We start from the raw sequence: 24,633 nt of genomic DNA on the forward strand, positions 1-24,633 counted from the left end.
AAGGACTCCTGGCTCAGCAAGGACAGGAGTTAGGAAAACATTTTTAGGCTGATTTGAAAAAAGCAATTCCTTCAGGAACTGTTGACAAATATAAGTAGTTTATAATGGATATGAAAACAAGAAGTTATCAATTATTTACAATTTCCAAAAATGATCACATGCTGACCAAACCAGAAAATGTCACCTGTCATCGTATCATGGGATAGTAAAAAAAAAAGAGAAAAAGAAACATTAGAATGTTTCTGCTGGAAACAGAAAAAGAGGAGAACCCCATCCAATCTGCATGGACTCAGCTAACACAGGAGCTACTATTTCAAATGTTATCCACAGAGCAACAAAACCTGATTGCATCATTTGGAGGTTTCATGGAGGTCAGATACATCAAACAGAAAAAGTGTTTGGCCAGAAGCCTTTGTGGCATTATTTAAAACATTTGTTTAGTATGTTCAAGTATGAACACAAGAGAATTTCACAAATGACACAACTAAATTTCACAACTAAATGACACAAATTTCACAACTAAAGCCAAAAGCTACAGGGAAAAAGCACAGTCTCATCCCTGTTGGAAAAAAAAAAAATCATCCAACAGTAGAATCCAACAGCCAAAGCCAAAAAAAGTAAAATCACTAATGCCTCTGGATGGAGGTCACATGTCTGGCTTGCAGGGCCAGAAGTTTTCCCCAGAACCTGAGTTCCATTTTCTGCGTTCTGTAAGATGTACAGAAAGGTAAAAATAGGAGAGCTTTTACTTCCCACCTCTTTGCTGAATGTTACTGCCATGGGAACGTGCTCTGCACACTGCCAGCTTCTTCCCAGATAATTTCCTATTTCTCCACTAAGCCTCTGGCTCACACATGACTCAGTTTCAGCACTTCACTGAGATAAGCATGTGCCCCATCCTAGACTTAAAATTAGCAGGGCAAACCTCAACCCCTTCTTCAGAGCCTGGGATAATCAGACATTCTATTAATGAAAAATGTGCTGGTTTATGTCAGGAACCAACTGGAGCTACTCCCTTGTGTAGGCAAGGGATGGACAAGAGAAAGCTGAGCCCAGCACGGTGCTGATAAGTCCAGCACACATCCATCTCCTCTTGATGCAGGGAGATAATAAATGATTCCAACACAAAAAACATCAAGCCAGATAAAATAGTTTAATATAGAGCAAGAACAAGTATTGCATAAAAATAAGCAAAATCTTTTCCTTAAAAAAAAAGTCTGAGAACTCATACTCAGGAGAAAAGCTGGTTGGGTATCGATCATGTGGGTGAGTCATGAATGCAGGAGCTACAGGAAGAGTTCAGGATGTTCCTAGCTTCTCCATCCACTAAATCCAGAGGAAGATCTGTGGAGCAAGATAAAAAGAAAACCACAGCAGTGAGTGCTAGAGCCTCCCTCAGGCAGCATTAATTCAGCAGATCTCTCAATCAAACCTTCAGTCTCCCTAGTATCAGGAGCTTTTTATGAGAACACACGAGTATTTCCAGCCTCTTTTACCTGAGCCTGCAGCAACACACACTGACTAGATATAATTGTGCTTATTCTAGAGCCTGCCAACTGTAGAGATCCATGTTCTCTCCATCTGACAGGGAAAAAAAGTTTAAGAAACTTGCTGGAAGGGATCTAGCCAGGCAGAGCAGATGATAGAGTTAACCTTTAACTGTAAATCATCACCTCACTTCAGCCACAAAAGTACCAATTTCTTTCATTCCTTGTTTCAATCTGATAAATGGAGCAGACTCCTGATTCACACACACAGCTTGAGCACACATATCATGCCCCTGAGAGGTGGAGGAGAAGCATGATCCAAGTGGAAATTTTCTCTTAAGAGACAGGTAAACCTCATTGGAAAGCTCACTGCCAGAGCTTCGACTTTGAGCTCTGCAGCATCACCAAAATGGAAATCAGAACTAGTATTTAAATGCTATTTTCAGAGTTTGCTCTTGTAAACCACTCCACTCTTTAATTCTGATTCCATTTGTATTTTTAAGGAAGAGTTGAGACACAAAAATGGTACTTACGTGTTAGGTGATCCAAAACCAAACCCTGAAAGAAAAGCAAGATAGAAAAATAGTTGGTGAAAGGGAAAATAAATGCATAGGATTTGTAATAAATGCCCCCTCACACACACAGAGATTGAAAAATATTTCTTTCCTGCCTTAGGCCAGGAAGAAAGCGAACAATGAAAGTCAAATCTCCATCTACAAGAGAAGTGACTTGCCTGGCTCCTAAGAGGGTTTGGCTTTCACTGCTCATCAGCCAGGTCATTCATTAGCAGCCCTGCAGACAATGTGCCTGGTTTGCTCCTCTCTCTCTCAGCTGCTTTCTGGAGGTGGTTTGTGCTTAATGCAGGCCCCTGGTACCAGGCAGACACCAGGGAATGTGGCCTTGCACGGGCTTTGCTCTGAGCCCTGGCTAAATCACTGTGGCTTCACTGAACTGCAGCAGAAAAACATTCAGCTATTGGTGCTCCAGCTCAATTTTCCCGTGCATATTCCTCTGATATTAAGTAGTTACAGCACAGATACCCAAGCATGTGGTACTGAAGAAATATTCCTTATTTCTCAGTATTCTCCTCTGAGGATAAAGAGCAACTCCACAAAAAGGGGTGAATAGCAATAATCAGATGAGGTGTGCAGAGAAGTAGTGATGTGCTGACATTGCACACAGCAGATCACTGATGGAATTTGAAGCTGAAGGCTGAGAAGGTGCTACACACCCCAGTTCTCCTGGACATGGTGCCTTCCCTACAGCACCACCAGGACCAGGCAGATTTTTGGCAGGGAACTGAGGAGTCCCACACAATTTCCAGGGAAAACCAGAAACATGGGGGTTGTTGGGGTGATTTTAGCCTCTCCTACCTCCACCACCTGTCCCAAAAGCTGAGAATCCACTGCTTTGTGTGCCAAAGCCTGTACTCTGCTGGGACAGGGAGCCAAACGTGGGTGTGTTTTGGTTTGCCAAGGTGCCAAATGACGCCGTGTTGTTACTGGTACCACCAAACCTGCAGGTTTTAAAGAGAAAATCTGAGTTTGCAAACATCTTCTCACTTACACTGGAAGATTGTCCCCATACCTGTAGTAACAGTGCACTCCTTAAACGAGGATACATCAAAAGGTGAGACCAACTGATATGAATAATTGTCCATTTCAGAAAGGGATTTCCTGGTTTGGGTGAGACTATTGTAAATAGAAAGGTCTGTTCAGCTTCCATTCTTGACACACACTGAGCAGGAAGGCAAATATGTTCACACTTACACAGGGTATGTCTTCAAGTGCTTGGAAATACCAACTCCAGCCATCAAATAGAATATTTTAATTCACCCCTGTGTGTGGTTTTCACCAAAAGTACAGCATCATTTCACTTCACAAACAGGGAGGCAAACACAGAACTGGTGTAAGCTGCTCAAAGCCAGAGCACAAAGCAGAGCCCAGATACAGAATCCAGATTCCCAAATTTCAGAGGGTACCTTCCCCATTGCCCAAAGAAATCTGCAGGTTTCTCAATTCCTTTCTCTTCCCAGCCCATTTTGAACCACACAAGGTTCCAGTGCTCCTCTGAAGATCTGCACCAACCTGGCACTTCTCCCCACCACCACAAACTAATCATTTTCCTAATTTCTTTTGGGGACTGAAATGAGAAACACTTTTATATATGGAAATGTGTCTTTCTCCACCCACTCTGTCCAACCAGGCAGCACAAAGCTCTCAGTGTGACACACTAATGAGACCATGACACGCAGTACGGTTCTCTGCCCGTTTTTCCATCCTGAATATAAGAAATGTTCTCAAAGAACGACCTTCAAGTTTAAACCAAACTAGGCAAAGTGCAGATACAAGATTTCCAAATGACAAGCTCTGCTAAAGCTCTTCAAGTGCACAACAATCCTAAAACCCAGCAGCAGCCTGAGCAGAGCTGGACACATCACACTGTGCCAGCTCTGCAAGGCTGTGCCTCACACAAGCTCCTGTCATTTCTCACTTAAAACATGACCTGACAGCGTGTTAACCCATCTCTCCATCCATCCACATCTAGGAGACTTTAAAAAACCCAAAACACAGACCCACATCAAAAGCTATCTCTCCAGATAAAAGACAGCCCTTGTCCCAATGTGACAAGCAATTCACCTGGCAAAGGACATCACCTCTCCTCTCCCAAGACCCTGCCAAGTGTGCACACTGCTTCCACAGACAGCAGCAGTTCAGGAACTTGGTATCTCTGGCCCTGCTTTGGCTCCTCACCTCTGTACTTGCAGGCAGCACTCAGAACCACGAGTGTGCTCTTCTCAGGAAAAGCAGAACAGATTTTTTTTTTTTTTTTTAGTTTTTTTTTTTTTTTTTAAAAAAAAAGAAGCAAGCCTGGGTGATGTGTTTAGAACAAGAGGTTTTAGAGTGCTCCATCTTCTCAGGACCTTGCTACAACACACAAATCCGGTCTATCTTGGGTAGGGAAGAGGAGCTGAAAATAGTGATAAGAAAACTTGTGGTTCAAACTGCTCCTTTCAACTGCAACCAGAAGAGGTCTGTTGGCTGCACACAGTGTAAGTAAGAAACAGCTTAATATGGACAGATTTTTTTCCAGACACCTAAAAGACATGAAATGCAGTCATTGCCTAGTAAGAATTTAATCCAACCTATCTTGCCCAGATTTTCAGGTCTTTTGTAAAGCTGCTGTGCAAAACACAACTGAGATGCACTCGAGGCCAGTTTATAAAAGCAAAACATTATTTGCTCACCAACAGTTGGAACTGCAGGCTCTGAAGAAGAGCAGTGGTTTCTATTTCTGACACCCCCATCATTTATTGAGTGATGCAGATTTTTCAGAATTGAAGCAGTATGAATCACATGTATTTAAGTCAGCGGAGTATTCTCAGGAACTTGGAGCTAATACAACACCGTGTACTTGCAAGTAACTTCTTCAGAATTGGGATTTTTCAAGTTTCACTTCAAGAGAAAGGCAGAAAGGAAGTCCTGCACAGATGCTACATTATACTGCAGAATTAAACTATTGCTCAACGTTTTGTGGTAAGATTTGGATTTTTGTAAAGCTGCCTGGGAATTTTGCACTCTTTAAAAGTTTTAAAAATCAACATTCTCAGGGAACTCTGAAAATATCAGACCAATTCTGTACCTTTCTAGTAGAGAAGAAATTGTCAAAGCTTCCCACAAGTTAAGTCACTGAATTATCTTTCTTGAGTCTGCAGACTGCTTATGCAAGACCTCTTTCCCATCAATATGCTGCTTGTTCTGAATTCCATTTTATCTTTAAGCTCTCCATTTTGTCACTGAGCACATCCAGTCTCAGTACAAAATCCTGCAGCACAATGGCTGGATGTTGGAACTGAACAAACTACCAGTTGATTTAAGCTAAGTCATCCCTACAGACACATCGTTCTTTGTGGAGATTTAATTAAGCTGCCTGTATTTTCACCCTTTCCAAAGGGATTCCTCAATCTGCTGCACATTCTGGACAGCAGGAGAAGCTGGCTGAAGCCTCCTCCAGTTCAGGGGTATCTGCCCACACCTCACAGGGAATTAACAAGTCACACTTCTGGATGTCCCCCTGTGCCTATGTAAAGGCAGTTCCTCCTGAAACCAGACAAAGAGACAAACACTTGTGAAATATATAAACACCAAGACTGGGGAGACATCCGGTTTCCTCTCCTCACTGGAAGTTTCTCTCTTTTTAATTGGCCCTGTCCAGTCTGACTGTAACTGCAGGACACGAAGGAGTGTTGCTGGCTGGTAGCACAATGCTGAAGAACTGCATTTGCTGCCTCCTGCAGTAGCTGCTTGGCAAGGTCTGGAATTTTGTATTTGCTGAACAAAGCAAGGAATGATGTGCTGTCTGCTCTGGTGCCAAGCACAGGCTTAGGGGGTACAGGAACAGGTAAAAAACAATCAGTGAGGGATAAATATAAAGCTCTCTGGGAGCACAGACTGCTACAAGTGCCTCATTCCACAGGTGAGAGAACAGCCTGAATTTTCATTAGCATCTCTAGCCCAAATCTAACCAGAGGATAAAGTGTCTGCACAGAGTAACAGATAACAATAATTATTTTCTTTGCTAAGCGTAGTTTGTTGTCCTAGATTTGCACTCATTAAATGCACACAGAGAAAACAGCTCCACATTTCCTCACACAGTTGCAAGCTGACATCTCTAAAGCTAAAGACTCAACACAGGAGTTATCAGCATTAAAATGATCACACACATTCCTTCCTTTGGCGTGTGCATTTTAGTTTTATACCTTAATTGTTTTTTGTCTTTTAAACAAACAAGCCAAGGACACATCAAGCTTACCAATCAATGACAGAATATATTCTTCATGTAAAAGCAGAGGCAACCAAGCATCATCTTGTATTGCAAGAAGGTTGTTGTCCCTGGCTTACCCAAATCCTCCAGCGCTGGCTGCTGCCGTCCCCTCGCCGAACACTTTGCCTCCCGTTGAGCCCAGAGGGCTTGAAAAGGTTGGGGCTGAACCGAATGCTGGCACCCCTCCAAACCCAGGGGATCCCCCGAAAGTGGGAGGGCTGCCAAACACTGGAGCAGCACCGAAGCCACCTGAGCAAAACAGAGGCAAAAAAGGGGACAAGAACATCACATAAACAATAACGCAGCGAGAGAAAACAAAGAGCAGCTTTCCAAGTAGATAATGGGGTGTTCATCCTATCATATGGACACCAAAGCATTTACAGAATCAATTCCAGTCTGAGGGGTGTTTTGTTGCAAAAGATATGGGTAAGAGAAGTGCCTGAGTGCATTAAAGAAAACTGCAACTGGCAAGTCTTCCCCGCCTCTTAAAATCAAAGGGTAGATGCAAACTTGGGTTTTAGGTGCTTCAGTGATGCAAAGATTTGGGAGGCAGGGTGTGATCTAATTCTGGTTGAAGTGGTGGAAACTAAAATGGAAGGATTAAATGCCAGGTCAGTGGAACTGCCTGCAGGGAGTCAAGAACTTATCTCTGCTCTTGGCAATTTCTGTTCAGGGTTTAGCTGCCTCCTGCAGCTCTGAATGGATTTCTACCCAGATTATTTCATTCTATGTTCATCTGCTTATCGGTATTATTGGCCTGTTTCACTGTGGAACATGAAGGACACCTGCTCTTTTATTTGACCAGGGATGAGGATGGGATACCACTGCACATTTTAATACCCAGGGTGAAATTCCAGTCCATGCCAAGGTAATGGATACTGTTTGGCTGTAAACACAAAAGGTCTGGAAAAAAAGTAAATGCTAGGCCTGAATTATTTAAACACAGATCAGATATTTTGTTACCTCTACCTCTAAGAAATCAAGAGCATTTATCCCAGGGGCTCAAGCTTTGGTCAGCAGACGCCCTCTTTAGCAACGCATATTAACATGTTTCCTTTTTGCACTATTTTAAGTAGTGAAATGGGGATAAAAGAGGTTACAAAACCGAGAGAAATTTGTAAGACTATATTTCAAGGAGGTATCTAAAATAGGAAAAATGTATTCAGTTCCACGTTCTGTACTCTTGACTGCTCGAAACAGAAGACCAGAACTTACACAGCTCTCAGCTCTTAAATTGCAACGGGAATTTTTGGAATGAACACCTGAGGATGTGGTTTTCTGGATGCTGCATAAGAGAGAGTAAAATTCTGCCTTGGACCCACTAGTTAAAGCACCATTCACTCAGCTTTTAGTTATTTTTTATTTATTGTTCAGAGACAATTCTTGTCTGTGCACTGAGTCCAGGCTGTGGACAGCTAAGTGGCAGAACAGCAAACATCTCCCAAATGATGAGGGTTGTCCTAGTGGGTGCATTCCCAAAGTACCTGCTTTGTTTGGACTGGAGAACCCGAAGCCTTGGGAGGCCACACTTCCACCACCCGAGCTGAAAGTGCCTGTAGGCTTCTGCTCTCCAAAGGAGGAGCTGCCAAAGCCAAAAGTCTTTGCTCCGCTGTTTCCAAATAAGCTTGAAGAATCTGTGGAGATGAAGAATATTTATAAACAGCCAATATCATAGCAGACAATATTCTACACTGCACTTCATTAGCTGAAGCAGGGGAAAGGAAAATGACTTTTTTCTCCCCAACCCCCAAGCACACAATGAACATCACACTGAAAACAACACAGGGAGAAGTTCAGTCTTCCCTTATTTCTACAGGACTTTGTAGTTGCACCAAGATCCATTCTGGATCTGATGGGACCACTAACAACCCTTTATTGCTGCACTCTAGTAAATCACCAGGAGGGATAATTTGTTTAGATGCACCCTGTGCCCCAGTCAGTAGAAGACAACTCCTCAAGTGAGAAATCCCAGCAGCTACAATCAGTCTCTCCAGACAACACAAATATCAGCAAACCACAAATTAAAGCTTCTGAGCTGTTTTGGCAATGCTCAGTATTTCTACACAGGATTATCTAACAGGACTTTAAAGTAGGAGCCAAACTTTTCCAGCATTACTGAGAAATAACTCATTTTTTCATCCTTCATAAGCCTACAGGGAGTTTTGCATCTAGAGGCAGGACATGGAACAACCAAAGCTTTTTTCTGGTGGACCATCTGTTTTGTTTCATCACAAAACCCAGAACTGCATTAAGTGATTAAATTAGCAAGGTTAGAAAACTGACCTCAATCATTAATCCCAATGGATTATTAAAGATGTAATAAAATAAATGGATTTTCTCTCCTAAGGCTTGAAGTGCTACTTCTAACCACTTGCAGCACTAATTTTACAGCTTTCCTTTGTTTCCTGACTTTCATGTTTAGCCACTGCTTCCCCTTCTTTGTGCTTTCTACCAGCCTATCCATATGTCACAGCAAATTTTGGTAAAGTACCTTACATGTGCTGCATAAAGACATTAATTTTTAGGCAGAGGTTAACAAAAATTCTATCCCTCACATATTGAATCTTTGCAATTTAGACAGTCTTAGGGCAATGAGAGATGATCAAAGCTTTCTAACTTCCAACCAAGTTGGGAGGCAGAAATTCAGTGACAAGAATTTAGAGTATTTCATTTTAAGGAAGGATTTAGTCAAGAAGTCTCTACAGAATATAGATATTATTCACACTTCCTGCATCTGCTTGTTTGTTTCAATGGTTTCCCTACTTGTTTTCCATAAATCTTGGAGAAAAATTCTGGATTACACATCACACATATCCTGGTTATCCCCTCAAAGTCTTTCATATTAACACAGAATTTACTCAAAAACAATTAGTAGCAGAAAAGCAGATGGGATCACAAAGGCAGATGGAAATCACAGCACAATTTGTATTCTTGTTTTGTTCACTTACTCTGGGAAGCTGCGGATCCAAATCCTCCACTGGAGGAACTGAAGGGATTCTTATTGGCTGCATCCTGGCTTGGCTTTCCTCCCAAACCACTGAAGAAGCCTCCACCTCTCCCTCCACTTCCAGCTCCAAACAAGCTTCCAGTGGAAGAAGATGGCTGCTAGAACACAAAAAGGACAAAAAAGAGATTTAAGCAAAGGCAAAGCAGAACATGTTCCCCTCAAGGCTCCTCTGCCTGGGCCTTTTCTCCAGATGTCTGAGGAGGCTGACAAATCAGCCAGCAATCACCTTCCAAAATGGAATGCCATGAAATTTTATTTAAGTCTGTATTAAATCTTGTCCACAGCACAGAATGATGCCTTTGAGACTTGACCTACACTTGCCCTACTTTCCACTTAGCATGGAATAAAGGCAGGAGACTTACTGCATCTATCTTATCTTGCATGTGATAAAATGTTTCTGTCTCCATACCCCCTGGAGTATTCATGCAGATGCAAATATCGCCAGTACAGACTGGGACAGATTTTACTGAACACATCAAACTGTATTTTTTTAAAATATATCAGAAATAATCAGCCCTTTGTTTCTATAAAAAGCCATAAATACTTGCCTGGCCGAAGACAGTGCCTCCAGTATTTGTTGCTTGCCCAAACACAGAACCTGTGTTACTAGATCCAAAACCTAAGAGAAAAAAGAAAATTAACCAGAATTACTACCAGAGTGTAAGACATCCTGGGAGGTGACACTAGACCAGGACAGGATAAGGACAGATCTTCCATGCCAAAACACAGGGATACAAATGATGTTACCAAACGTATCTAGGCTGGACAAATACAAAGCATGTGCCAACACAGAAATAATAAATTACATTGAAAGTTTATATGAAAGCCATTCTCATTATCTCTTTGGTCAACTTAAAAAACAGACAATAGAAGGCCTTATCACTTGTGGGATTGTTGCTAACACTAAGAAAATTGGATTTCTGTTAACATGGCTACAATAATACTGCAAGTCATGCATAAGCACTGGAGCATTCTGATTGCCCTTGTGTAAAGAGGATCTGAGCTTTGTTATCTGAAGACTCCTGATAAAGATAATGAAATGTTTTGATTAAAAAAAGAACTCCCCTTTCCATTTCCCAGTTCACTTAAATGTGCCTTTTGTAATAAAACTTGCATTTCTATAATTAGGAACACCTTTCTCGAGCAGAGTTCACTTCCCACAATTTAACTGTTCTGTGCTACTGTAGTTAAAATGAGCAAGCAGCTGCCTGCAGTGCTGTAATTTTTAATTAAATGAACCTAATTAGTTTTTCTTCCTTGGAAATACATGCTCTCTATTATTACTATGCACTTGTCACTTTTCCCTGGGAGTTCTCTGAAGATTGTACAGACAAACCTTTGGAAAAGCCCAAACAATACACTGAGCATGTGGAGAACAAAATGGGACTGATCAAGGAGGTCTGGTCTGTGCAAAAATCCAATTTAACTGTGTGGACATGTAGTTGATGCTCACGTTACTGCTATATTTAATTTTGAGATGTTTCCAAATGCAAAAGTGGATTTAACAGGTTTTTCCCTGCGAGCCCATCACTTTGAGGGCTTAAATTTTTTCTGGCCACCCTAGCTGATGACACAGTATCTACACCCAGCTGTACATCCACTGTTGTATGTGCTCAGTGCATGCCACTGAAGGAAGTGCTGCATCTGTGTTTATTCATTGCCTTGGTCTCAGAGATGCTCTGCCCCTTTGGTGCAACAATTTACAACACTTCCAGTTATTGTGCAACAGGCACGACAATATGTAATTCAAAATTAAATCAAGGTGGACTTGTAAATATAAAATGAAAGCAGGACTGGATGACAAGGCTACATTCAGAGGCCTGCTGATGAATACTGAAGCAGAGCAAAAGCTTCTTTTGTCTCAAACATTAGTCTGCTTCTCACATACACTGCAGCTCTTCTTACTAATTGAAAACAAAACAGAACAAAAACAGACCAAAAAATGAAGCCCATCAGGTGCCACAGGGGAAAAAAAAGGCATTAATGCCATCCTGCTTTCCCCAGTGATACACTCCAAGCCAGACAGTGCCACTGGGACAATGCTCTGCTCTTACCTGAGGCCTGGCAGAAGCTGAACCCAGCAGAGGATGTGGTGGTGGTGACAGCAGCAGTGCCACCAAACACAGATGCTCCCTGCCCAAAGCCAGTGCTCTGCCCAAACACGGGAGGGCTGCTCTGCCCAAAGAGCACCCCGCTCGTGCTGGCCGGCTGGCCGAAGGAGAAGGAGCTGGCGCTGTTGGTGCTGGCCGGGGCTCCAAAAACATTCCCACTGCTTGAGGCTGCTGTGGAAGCTGCTGGCTGGCCAAAGGCTGGCATTGTCCCAAACCCAGACTGGCTGAAAGTAAAGCCACTTGAAGAACTGCTTGCAGGTTGTCCAAAGACTGGTGCTTGCCCAAAGGCTGGCTGGCCAAAGCCCCCTGTGGTGGTGGTGCCAAAAGCAGAAGTACCAAAGCCTGAGGTGGCAGCCTGGGTGGTGGCAGTGGCTGTGGACAGAGTGCTGGTGGTGAGCTGCCCAAACGGAGAGGATGCTGTGGTACCTGCTGGGAGCTGTCCAAACACGGGTGGTGTGGAAGGAGTGGCAGCTGCTTCCCCAGCAGGCTGGGTAAATGCTGAGCTGGAAGAGCTGGAACTTGGTGGCTGAGAGAACACCAGGGAGCCTGCAGAAGTGGGGGCAAACACAGAGGCTCCAACAGCTGGACTCTGCACACCTGTAGTAACATCAGAGGTAGCAGCCAGAGCACTTGTGGCTTCTGCAGGAGAAGCAACACTTGCTGTGGAGGTGGTTGCTGAGACATTCTGATCTGGTGGGGCACCTGTGGAGACAGCAGGAGGCACCAGGGCCTTCAGATCGCTGGTGGAGGTGGGAGCAGCCATGGGGTCAGGGGGAGGTGGTGCCACTGTGGTCCCAGAGCCCTCTGGGACAGTGTCCCCGGCTGTGGCCTGGGGTAAGGTGGGTTCTTTAAGAGGCTCTGAGAGCTGTGCTTGAGGCTGTGGCACTGGAGGTGAAGACCCAGCTGCTACAGCTTCATCTTCAGATGGTTTTTCTGACCCCGGTGGTAATTTGGCATCCCCTGCAGACTTACTGGAAGTTGCAACAGGGACAGCAGTTTGTGATGAACTTGAGAAACCGCCAAACGAGAGGGAGGTTGCAGCAGGGAGAGTAGAAGGGACAGACGTGGATGTGCTCATACTGCTTGTTTGCTGAATACCAAATGAAAAGGTGGGTTTGTTGCCACCAGAGCCTCCAAGATTAAACACCCCAGAAGACCCTGTGTTGGTTAACTGGACATTGCCAAAGAGACTGCCTGTGGCACTAGTGCTGATGGACAGGGATGCTGTGCCAGCTGACGTGACTGACGTTGAAGCAGCTTCTCCAGCTTTTCCTAATGTCAGGGGAGCAGCAAAATTAAATCCAGAAGGTACTGTAGACACTTTAGTTGATTGTGTTCCTGCAACACTAGTAGATGGTGCTTTACTGGTGGTCTTGGCATTATCATCTACTTGACCAACTCGTAGTCCTGAGAAGCTCCCAAGAGTTTCCCCAGCTAGATTGCCCTGAAACAAGTGATCTCCTGGTTTGGATGGAGCAATATCCAATTTGCCAGAGGTTGTGGGGGGAGCAGAAGATGATGTTGCAGCAGCTTTGTTTGACTGGGTGCCATCTGTTGAGGCGCTACCTCCTACTACACCTCCTGGAGCACCTGCTGATTTTTGGGATCCAAAAGCAAAAGAGGCCTCAGGAATTGCTCCAAGTTTGGAGCTCCCAGCAAACGAAAATGAATCCAGCTGGGCAGATTCTTTTGCAGGGGCTGTCAGTGAGAGAGACAGATAACAAATCGAGTTAGGGTATGCAAAGCTCATCTATCATTCTTGCAATAATGGTCCATTTTAGTGCTTCACAGACTGTCAGTGTTCTTGCCTCAAAACTACAAAGCCACTGTCCATCAGGTAACTGCAACCTTCATATCCATTCAGGACACAACAGTGACACCTGAAGCCTTTATGGCCAGGGTGACAGTGACAAACATTGTTACTGTCATATCATAGCCTCCACTTGACCATCCTTCTCTTTAAGTACAGACAACTGCAGTCTTTCGCTCCTATTTCTTTTTCAGCAGTTTGATAAAAGTATGAAAGACCTGGTTATTACAGATGATTTTCTATTGACACCACTTTCACCTCCTCTTACTTGGTTCAGGTAAAAAATTCCTGACATTTACTACAGCACTTTCTTTTTAAACCAATGGCTCAGAACAGTTAAGGTCATAAAAATACTTTCTGACACTTGAAGAGTCTTCTACAAACTCAAATATTGCTTTACAAATTTAGCTATTTATAGACCACCAACCAGTTCCTATACAGCCTGTTTTCAGCTTTGGAAAACTAGAGAAAAACTCTCAAATCTAATTGCCAAAGCAACTCCACTTTTAACATACACTGCTGTCCAACAGTGTGAAACTGCTGAAGTTTTAAGGGAGACTGGGCTAGTTTTATTTAATGTACTGTCACATCATTTCTGAGCATCAAACAAATTCCCACTTGAAAACACTGCATTGTTGTTTGGAGTACAGGAAATCTGCATGGAGATCAACAATAAATGTCAAAAGATTCTTAGCAGTTCTGGCATTATCCTTGTATTTTCCCCTCTATGAAGTATATTTAAGTAACTGACACTCAATAATGTAGCTTTTTATTCCTTCTGAGGTCCTGAAATTACATTCTGCAGTTCTTCCATTACCAATTACAGAGACAAAGGTACTTCTACCAGTTCACAGAACAGAGTGAAGTACCTGCCCTCACACAATACTGTGGTTTACAAGTCTCCTGTACCTCCCACTCCTCCTTTACTTGTGTTATTTACCTAAGCTTTTATGTTAATCTTCAAATTTTAAGCCAAATTAATTCTCTCTGCTTAACATCAAGAGTATCAGTAGCATTACTGTAGCTGTGATGGTTTAAGGATAAAAACAAGCCAAGATTTGTAAGAAGATGTGATATCTTTTATCAAAGGAACCAATAACATTGGGAGCAAATTTTTGGACTGTATGATCTCATCTGCAAGACTGAAATTAAAGGCAGAAAGCTTCAAAAATATTACAAAGCAGATTTTATCAGTTCCCTTTTATGAGACTGGGCAAGTAGAGTCTACCTATGACATGGAAAGACAGCCTATGTATTGTCACTTCAATTCTAGAAGCAACACAAAGCCATTCCAAGCATTTCCCTCTGATTACTAAATAATCACTGGATAACAGTTCTATGTCAGTCTACCTCAGCAACTTTAAATCTAGAGATTAATGACAACAGAGGAAATGACTACAGACATTACCCTTTTCATAAACTAGTCCCTCCTAAATATTCTTGGCAACGAATATTTCGCTTAATTGGTAGGTGGGTGGCCCAGATTTCTGTGTATTACAGGGGAGAACCCAGTGTATGTATGAAATGTTATTGCAATTTTAGTAATAGAACTGCAACATACAACAAGAACCACACAAATTAGGAAAACACTCTGCTAAGAAGGAAGAGATGCTGTTTGCACACTCTCTACTAACCTTGTGAGGGAGTGAGGCTGGGCAGCATCTGTGATGAAGCAGCTGATGTGACACCACTAAAATTAAATACAGACCTAGGAGGAAAGAGGAGAAAGGGAAAGAATGACTTAGCTCAAAGTGCTGAAATTTCCAACCATATGATGAGCACAACTCAGACTCAAATTTCCAGTACAGACTTGCACAAAGCCAGGCACACAGGAACAGTTTCTCCAAGAATTAAACAGGAAGAGAGAAGCACACACACTGTGCTCCATTTGTTCCCTCTCTGAAAGGTTCCTACAGGGTTAAAGAGAGTCAGGGTTCAAAGTTCTTTTGACCACTCCTCATCCTCCCATCCTTCCTTTCTGCTGTGTATTTCTTCTCCATGCACCAAAACCTGATGAGTTTGGGGAGACTGGTGAGATGAGAAACCACAGGGGCAACTAGAGTTTAAAAGAGCAGAAAGGGAAGAGTCAGTGCATGTGCAGAGGGAATAACTGGATACAGCCATCCATCAAAAAGGAGATCAATCATAGCAAGACAGAAATGAAAAGTTATCATGACTATTTTACACTGAAAATATTTTGTCTTGCAAAAATACTGTGATCTTTCATAATGAGTCTTGCAGAGATCTTCATTCCCTGAGGCTTTTTAGGCTGTCTCTGATTCTCAAAGACCAGCTGCTGATATAGAAGTCAGGCCATGGGACTAAGACATCACTGACAACAGCACTGTATTTAGCATATGGTTTACACGCTGAGGCACTGCACATGGGACAAAGGCAGGGTTGTCTGCTTTTCAAATCTGAATTTCCATCATTTAAAAGGACTCTTTTAGCCCTCTGAAGAGCCCAACAAGGCATTTGGGTAGCATCCACTTAAAAAACATGCAGAGAAATGGGTAAGACTGAAAAAACCCAGCCATTTGAGTATGTGTGTATTCTGAATTACTTAATGTTGCCCACTTCATAGAGAAATTCACTTGAGTGTTATACCAGTAAACATGCAGAATTTTAAACAATCATTCCTAGGGAATTATCCCTCTCCCCTAAGAAGAAGATATAATCAAATAAAGATTTTTGCCATCCCTGAAACAACATTCCATAAGAGAGGTTTCATAGTAACTGTATGTTCATAACATGTGCCTTGCTTTGTGTTATTGTTATGTAACAGAAATTACCAGATGCCTTGGGGCCCCTCTTGTCACCTTTGTGAACCGATTACTTTTCAAGCCAAAACACAAAATTTGTTCTGCTGTATTAAAATAAATAATTCAGCAAGTGTGACCATCAGTACACATTTCAAGTCCTAATCATGAACTTGTTCAACAGTCCACTGTAGATAAACCCCAAAAGCAAACCAGTCATCCTCTACTCTTGATTAGTTACACACTGAAAAACCTCTAAGCAGCAGGATATTGTGTCAGTCTCACAGAACTTCAGACCTCACTCAGACTTCCACAAAGAAGGTCTTCAAAGGACTCTGCTACAACTCCTGCCCTCCCAGTCTAACATTTGCAGGTGCCATTTTACAGTATTGCACAGCTTGTAGGCAACACCTGCTGTAACAGCTAGTACTCGTATTTAATGTCAACTACAAAGAAATCTTAATGTTCATACAGACCCCGCAGAAGAAAACGAGAACGTTTTGTTAAGCTGTGAAGTTGTTGCTTGTACTGATGTCACAGTAGAAGAAACAGCTGTAACTGTTTTTACTGTCCCTTGTCCTGTAAGTTACAAGAACAACAAATAAATATACTTTTAAAATATATTTACAAATTAAAAAAATAAACAAAGTACCCTGACATCCATCTATTGGAAAAGGAGATATTAGCTTGCACACACAGTTGGTAATTTAATAAATTTCAAATAAAAAGGAAATGCTATCAAATTCAGGAGCTGACATTTTCAATAAACCAAATTTAAGAAGCATTTGCCAAGCTAAATATGATTCCTAGCTATTTTTACTGCTTCTTACCCCTGGCTAAGAGGCAACCTACATGCACAGATTAAAGGCAAAAGACCAACAGAGATGGATCTCAGACATTTATGTGAGAGGCTTACAAAACCATGTCCAATGCAAGCATTATTATCTAATACACATTAAAAATCAATTGCTTCCTTCCCTTAATGTTTCCTCTTTCCCTGTCAAGTTGAAAACTGAGCATTCCTTTCTTTAGAAGCTTCTCAACTCTATGAGACTGATCTGTGTGTCTGAACTGGCTCTGGACTTGGTCCTACAGCTCAAAGCTCAATAGATCCTGCATAGGAATTAGTTCACTTCAAGCTTGTTCAGGTACTCCTAAAATGCTGTGTGTCTTGAAATCAAATCCAGAACATTTAAAATGTTTTAAATCAGCAGGATTGTCACCCTGGAAATTGAAGCCTTCTGATAATGTTTTCATAGTTTTACTTTCCCATGAAAGTTCTATAAATGTAAGTTGTTTATCACAGTCCTTCTAAGAAACATCTTTTGATGGACGTTTCTCATGACCAATGTGCTTGGGAAGGTGGTAACTTAATTATCCAATCCCTGGTCATTGTCAAGAATCTATAAATACTGGAGTCAGAGAATAAAGGCACTGTTTTCTCTGCTCTGACACTAAGACATGGTGTTCATGTGAATCATTTCATGTCCTCTAGTAAAACAGGATTTTAATGTTTTAAAAATAAAAGAGCTGCTTTCAATATGCTGTCAAACCACAGTAGCCTTGTGGAAGATGTGCTTTCAGCATTTCCTGATAAGAGTTACGAGTCCTGAGTGCACTCTGAACAAGGAATCGTGTCACTGAATTCTAGATGCAGGAACAGACAAAACACAGGGAGCACAGAAAACCACTCTCCTGTACTTCTGTACCTTCATTTTACAAATTCTCCCCCTCAAGACTGGCACAGCAACCTCTCAGTGGAGGCAAATCTTTTCTCCTCAGTGTCCTCATTCTCTGGACTGTGTACCCTGACATGTTGTGAGAGACATCCAGGCGTTACTTCCATAAAGACAACTTACCTGAGATCTTGCTGCCAGATGATGTTGGAGCAGCTGTGGATGCTATAGGAGAGGGTACACACACAGAGGAAGGTGGAGTCTGGCCCTTCATTGAGCTTGTCAGAGGTGTCTAAAAACACAGCACCACTTCAGGTCAGTGCAGTCTTTCCATTAACAAAGGTCCTTCTGACATTGGTTTGGTATTATCAATGTCATGCAGTGACTTAAGAATAAAATAGAGGTGGGTGGTTGAAGCACTTAGCAGAGCTCTGCAATCTTGGGCCCATTATGTCTTGACACTTAAATACAGGGTCAGACCTCAACCTTTTCAACAAGCCAGCAAACCTCCGTGGGCAGCAGCTCAATGATTCCAGAGCACAGAGACTGCTGCATGGGTATTTTGATGCATAGATATAAAACCCAACAGCTTCTCAACCATTAAGCAATATTTTCAGCAGAATAACAGGCCAAGTAACAAACTCTCTCCCTTGACTGCCTGTAACTTTGTGGTTTTTTGGTGTGAAATTTAGTTGTATCTACCTAATACAGCTTCCTTTGCTGTTACCTGCGACCCTCACTGCAGCAAGGCTGGGGCCATTAGAAAGCTGCACATCTTCAGAAGAGAGAAAAGGCAAGACATAACATAGATATATGCCTGGCATCACACTGTCAAGGTCACAGATACAGAAATGGTTTGTCAAGAAAGCAAGGCAAGCTATGAAAATTAAACCCCCAAACTCTGCTGAGCACACCCAGGTAAATATTCCACAGGGAAAGGGTTCTATATAAAAATACCTGTTTAGCTTGATTTGTAGCAACAGTTGCCAAAACTTGATGGACTGCCTGGGCTGCAGAGTGAGGTACAGATGATCTTCAAAAGAAAAATGAAACAATTATGTGAATAACTAGTCTGAAAGAGGATTTCCTCTCATTTCAAAAAGCACAGCTCTCAGAAGACTTGCACAACAGCCGCTACTAAAGATTCCACACACAACTCCAAACGAACAAATCTGATTAGAGAATAAACCTCTTAAATGAATCAGCCACATTTAACAAAGGAAGTCTGTAAATGTGTTTAAACCTCTAGACTTAAATGATGAAGTCTTCTCCAGACACTCTTGTCTCTGAAGAGAGTCAGGGCTTTCTATTTTACAGGGAGTTGATGAAAAATCAGCAGGTAAGGGGATTACAATTTTATGCCTAGTGGATAACAAATTTAAGCAGCTTCCTTCACAATGTAGAGTCCAGACACGTACATGCAATGCTTAGAAATACTGAGTAAGGAGACAAAATTGGGAGGGGGTGGAGGGAACATTTCCTGTCTTTGAAGTGTACTATAAACATTGACAAAGTCATGGCAAGAACTATGATAAAATTAACCTGTGTTCTACATGGTAGGTTTAGTATCTTTGACCACAAAATAAAAATCCCCAGACAATTGCTGCAGAATGGCAGAATCTCATGTGGTGCAGCATCTGACCTTGGCACTGTGGGGCACCAATATATCAAATCACTGTAACTTGGGAACTGCCAACCAGTTTTAGCATCTCCTCGAGTCTGTGCCGCACCAGGTTCAGAAACTTCACTGGCCAATACTGAAGATTTCAGAAGCTCAAATTCAACCATGATTGCACTCTCTTGGTGGCAAAGCCCAGCTTTCTTACCCAGGCAGATTGTCTCCATCTCAACTTGGACCAGAAGATCCCTAAGGCAATAACCAATCTCTGGCTGAGGCCACAAATCCCAGACAGTGAGCAAATCTGGGCATCCAAAGCTGTCTGTCTGCTAAAGCATGAGGATGCCCAAACTGCATTTACTGTTTGGTCAGCTGCAGGCCAATATACAGGAATTTTCTACCATATTCCAAAGGAAGAGGACACATACATTAAACATTTTGTATGGCCATTTGGTCTTGGATATGGTTTTGTGCCTTAAACAGCTTTGCTTTACTAGTAAGTCCCTCCTTCCTTCCCTTCCCTTCTCTCTCTCTACATTGCATGGCCTGGATTTGCCCTCTGCCCAAAGCAGAAGTACAGCAAACAATGAAAACTTCAAGACTAACACTGGAAAACGTTGGTGTTGGGATGGTGCAGCTGTAGATTTTAAGCATATACTGAACAAAGAAGAAAACAACAGAAAGTCAGTGAAATTCATGAGAAGGTGGGACTTGATCTCAAGATCACTTGACAATGCTGTGAAAATGCTGAGATTAACTTCAGTTGTGGAGAAAGTATTTTTTTTTGCACTGAAAACTATGTATTAGTAACTGGAGTGGGACCACCAATACACCCAGTCACAGGCCACTGAACAACTGAAAAATCAATCCTGCTTAACAACCAAAGAGTGAGTTGTGGCAGCAAAAGGGAGCCAGGATGTCAGAAGTGGCAAAAACTGATGAATTAAGTTTGCTGGGTGAATGCTCTTCATTTTAGTGCTGAATCAGACTGGCAAGCACGGTTCATTTGGGTAGAATTTTTATAAAGTACATTTTTATGAGGTCAGCTATAAAGTAAGACTGTAGAAAGCCTCCAAGATATCAAGCTAGCTGGTGCTCTATAAATTAGAGAGATTAATCAATACTGTCAGTGTAAAACTACTTGAAAGTAAGATAGGTCTTTAACTACAGTTCAAGTGAAAACCTATCTCACTACCTATTGCTCACTCACAACCTTCTCTATGCATAGCCAGTACTTTCTACCTTTTTCATCATAGTTCTGATGAAACAGAGGGCAAAAAACTTCCTGGCTACAATACTACTTTTAGCCAAAAAATTCCCACGTGGAGCTGTCTGCAAATTTGATTTTCACAAGATGTAGCAATTCTCCTCCCCATTCCAGTTAATAATTTTTAGGAAGAAATAAAATAGAAAAAAGTGCCTGAGCTGTTTCTCAATTAAAATGTAAAAGAAACCATGAAGTAAATGTCAAGGCCAGCAGCTGACTACTACCACTGTGAGACTTTTCCCTTCTTGAAAAGTTGAATCAAAGGAATCTCACCTTTTTTCTTTGACAGTGAAGAGTACACACAAAAGTGTGAAAGCCAGTGGTGATGCAACAACAGCAATTGCTCCAGAAGCTGCATGTACAGCTCACAGTTATATGGACAAAGCATTTGCAACTCCATATGAACATATAATCAGAGATATGTGGTGACTTTATCCCTCCTCGTGCAGTAAGCCCAATTTTGCACAGACTTTTCAGTAATGCCCTTGCCTCCCCAGCCCACATCTGGCCATGCACTGTTCTCATCTTAACTGACAGCAGGAACTTCAAGCAAAGACAGTTTCAAGGTCATTACAATGACAGGGAAAAAGTCTGGTCCTAGGCTGGTGACAGAGCCTGGTGATAAGACAGAAATCTCTGGAATGAGCTGAGCTGGCTGTTGTCTGTAGGAAGCAGGGTAGGGAAGCCAAGTGTTACAGCTAACCCACAAGAAATGGTAACAAATTCAAGATTAAATACCAGAAGTCAACATTCATAGTTTAGTCATGAAGAAGAGCCTTGCAGCTTGGTGGTGTTCCAAAGTGACTGACCCCTACTGACACCCAACCCTTCAGTCAAAATTCTGATGTCAAAACATTTGAGACAAGTTTCCAGAAAAGCCAGAGCACAGTTCTCCCTCCCTTCAGGGGGTGAATCTGGGAACAGACAGAAGAGGCATAACTCCAGAGAAGGCTCTCTCTGCAAAGGATGACAAGGTAGAAGGAAAACATCTGGACAACCTGAAGTCACAGACCACACTCAGTGACAGAGGGCTGTGAAAGAGGTAGAACAGAGGCAGTGATTGGAGAGATACAAGGGCCAAATTTCATATTAGCAGTAAAACCACTGAACCCCAAAAGAAGAGGATGCACATAAATGCATTTCACAGACAAACAGAGAAGGTTAATACTTGTCTCACCATTTGTTCAGGACAAGCCATTAGCAAATCCTTGAATGAACTGGAAAGATCGATCGATCAATCTTTCTTTTATTCTCTCTTTCTTTCTCTCTTTCTTTCCTTCCTTCTTTCAATATACAAACCCAATACTCTTGTCTAAATGCACCCACTTTAGTTCTTACACAGCCAGACTCAGCAAAACACTGCTACTGCTCCCCACTGGCAGATGTGCTCCAGTGCAAATGCAACCAAAAGCCACCAGAAAGAAGGGCAGCACTCACCCTATTACTGCAGAGACTGCTGAAGTCAATGCCCCAGAATTGAGTTCTCGAACATTCACCACCTGAGGAACGTTCTTCAGAGTTGATTCAGTCAAGGAGGTGCTCACAGCTTTAAGGAACAGAAAAAAAACAGAAGGAAAAAAAAAAAAGTAAAAACAATCTCCCTATTAAGCATTTCATTTCGTTCAATATGGCCTGAATAATTCCAAAAAGATCCATCCAAGATTCTAAAACATATGTCCTGAAACATTTGGAAACTGAGACTTCATTAAGGACAAAAGTAGTCACAGCAATCTATATAGCTGGTACATTTTTTGTTCCTTGCTGACCAAATCTAATTATTATGAACTCTCTCTAACAGTGTTGTAACATTTTCCGTTAACAGAAATGGGAGTTTCTCAGATATTTTGTACTAGCAGCTTGCAGGAAAAAGGAAGACAAAGGAGCATTGGATAGTTCAGAGGTGCAACAATTACAGATGTGCACCCCATTTTGTTTGATGATCTCCTCCTTTGAGAGCACTAAACCCCCGTGAAGGTCCCATTCAGCTGCTCAAAGGTCACTTAAGCAATTAGCCATCCTTTTACCTGGGGACTGGTTAGCAGCCATCTGTCTCTGCAGAGCTGCAGCAGCAGCTGCTTGTGGTGCTGGAACAGTGACAGTGGGAGCAGGGGCCCCATGTTTCACAGTCTTTGTTGCAAGCATTGTACTGTCTGCCCCTTGTGGGATGATTCTGTTTGAAGTTGTAGGCACTAAAAAAAAAACCGAATTAACAAAAGTATTAGTTAAATGTTTCTCTATAAATCAGGGAGTCTTTGAAAGCCTTTGCTGAACTGCAGTTCTTCCTCTAAGTACACAGCTTCCTTCTGACAGGAGTGGTGTGCAGGCCATTCAATCAATCAACACAATCTGACTGGCAGTTCTGGTATATCCCAAGGAATTTAGTAAGTCTCAATAGATGTCATTTCAATGCATTAGAGGACTTTCAGTTTGCTGTAACAGACACTTCTGCTGACACCTTATTTTTCTCTCTGGCTGCAGATTAAAGAAAACTCTCTTGCACAAGGAAAACTCAGTGTATGCAAATGCAGTTCTTACTGAGACTTGCTGGGCTCAGAACTCCTAACCTTGGCCACATCAACCAAATGCAGAAGTACTCCAGTTTCTTAGTCTTTGGGCAATATTTTAGGTCACTGCAATCTGAAAGAACCAGGCTATCACAAAAACAGTCAGTGAGTCAAGGTGTTTTAGTGCTTTTAGCTCGAGTTCATGAGCTACAAAGCCACTTTGATAGTGCTCCTGGGAACCTGGCAATGTAAATCTCTATCCTGCAGTCTCATTTCTCCAGGGCAGGAAGCACTGCAATGGATAGCACAGTAGTTAAAGCTACCCACAAGACTACATTGAGAAGACACACTGCAAACACAACTCACACAAAGTACCCAGGGAGAGATGCTGTTTCCCAAAGGAAGGAGATTGAGCCATCAAACCAGGCTGGATTGAGGGAGTTCGGACCACAGGAGCATGACGAGGGACTTGGACTGGGGCAGCCTCTTCTTCCTGGTCCACTGCTTGGGAATCATCATTCTCCAGTGACTGGGAAACTGAGGATGTTGAGCTGACTTCATCCAAATCTTCATAATATCTCGTGGACAAGAAGGCAGATCGGGACAAACTTGCTGCAACATCAAAAACCAAATCCAGTATTAAGTTGAGGGAACCATCCAGTGTAACAGCCATGACAAATGCAGCCTATTTTAGGATACTCTCCTATTGGCTTGTTTTAATCCTGAATTGATAGGATATGACTTCCTAACTGCCTGAAAAGGCAGCCTTCAACCAGACAGTAACTGAAGGCAAGTCCTCCTGAGAGCAGATGGGAGAACAGGAAAAGAAAAGTAGGGGTTAAGAAGTCAAAAGCTAATTTCAGGTTTCAGTCCCACAGCAGGTAAGTTATCCTCCTGGAAAGCATTTCAGACTTCTATGGTAACTAAAGGTTTACCTGGAGCTGTAGACCTAATCGGTGGAGTTTTCCTCTTAGCTAGAAAATTCCTCAACTGTGCCTGCTTCACTGGGGATAACTTAGCTGGAAAATGGAAGACAGTTATTAGTCTACAGTCAAACTGCAAGTAAAAAAAAAAAAAAGGAAATTCACATTTATGTCAGGAAGAAAGAATAAATTACCAGGTGCTTTGGGCAGAGGTTTGGCATGTGATTTCAAAGTAGTTTTCATCAAATCATTGCGCAGGCTTTCAAGGTCACTGTCAAAACTGGGACAAGGCAGAGCAGTGAAAAACATCAGCAGCAGAAAGAAACCAACCAAAGCAGGAACAAAATCGGGCCAAAGTAGACACTAGAACCACTGACACAGCTGGAAGAACAAACAATTGGCTCCTCTAGATACTGTATGATGCATTTCTAACTATTTTGGAAACTTCAAGAGCCCTTCACACTACTTTCCCTGAAGTCAGACAGATAACCAGCAGTATCTCAGCCTGGAGGCTCTATTATCCCATTTATTACAAAACTCCTTAAACTTTTAGGGGAAATTTCTGCTAAGCATCAAACAGTGTCCAAGAACACAACCAATGAGCTTCTCTATTACCTGAGCATAGATTAGTATAATTTTTATGATGT

The 24,633-nt window shown here is 42.2% G+C and overlaps 1 protein-coding gene across 4 annotated transcripts in view; it reads right to left on the reverse strand.

Annotated features, from left to right (window-relative positions):
• Positions 1-1,134: 1,134 nt before the first annotated feature.
• NUP214 (nucleoporin 214) overlaps positions 1,135-24,633 on the reverse strand; it is a 38,797-nt gene continuing 15,298 nt past the window's right edge. For 2 of the 4 annotated variants that reach the window (XM_058853609.1, XM_058853608.1), the window contains exons 20-36: positions 24,181-24,266; positions 23,999-24,082; positions 23,430-23,675; positions 22,584-22,748; positions 21,997-22,105; positions 18,632-18,707; positions 17,858-17,966; positions 16,475-16,577; positions 14,874-14,947; positions 11,373-13,127; positions 9,867-9,937; positions 9,260-9,416; positions 7,796-7,945; positions 6,389-6,560; positions 2,861-3,003; positions 2,021-2,045; positions 1,135-1,344 (exon numbers count right to left, since the gene is read on the reverse strand). In XM_058853609.1, the coding sequence (XP_058709592.1) occupies positions 1,311-1,344; positions 2,021-2,045; positions 2,861-3,003; positions 6,389-6,560; positions 7,796-7,945; positions 9,260-9,416; positions 9,867-9,937; positions 11,373-13,127; positions 14,874-14,947; positions 16,475-16,577; positions 17,858-17,966; positions 18,632-18,707; positions 21,997-22,105; positions 22,584-22,748; positions 23,430-23,675; positions 23,999-24,082; positions 24,181-24,266 (3,559 nt within the window). In that variant the 3' untranslated portion in view covers positions 1,135-1,310. The remainder of the gene's footprint in view (positions 1,345-2,020; positions 2,046-2,860; positions 3,004-6,388; positions 6,561-7,795; positions 7,946-9,259; positions 9,417-9,866; positions 9,938-11,372; positions 13,128-14,873; positions 14,948-16,474; positions 16,578-17,857; positions 17,967-18,631; positions 18,708-21,996; positions 22,106-22,583; positions 22,749-23,429; positions 23,676-23,998; positions 24,083-24,180; positions 24,267-24,633) is intronic. The other 2 variants (XM_058853611.1, XM_058853610.1) reach the window with 2 other exon arrangements.

Source organism: Poecile atricapillus, chromosome 20 (genome assembly GCF_030490865.1).
Source record: "Poecile atricapillus isolate bPoeAtr1 chromosome 20, bPoeAtr1.hap1, whole genome shotgun sequence".
In the NCBI taxonomy this organism is placed as follows: Eukaryota; Metazoa; Chordata; class Aves; order Passeriformes; family Paridae; genus Poecile; species Poecile atricapillus.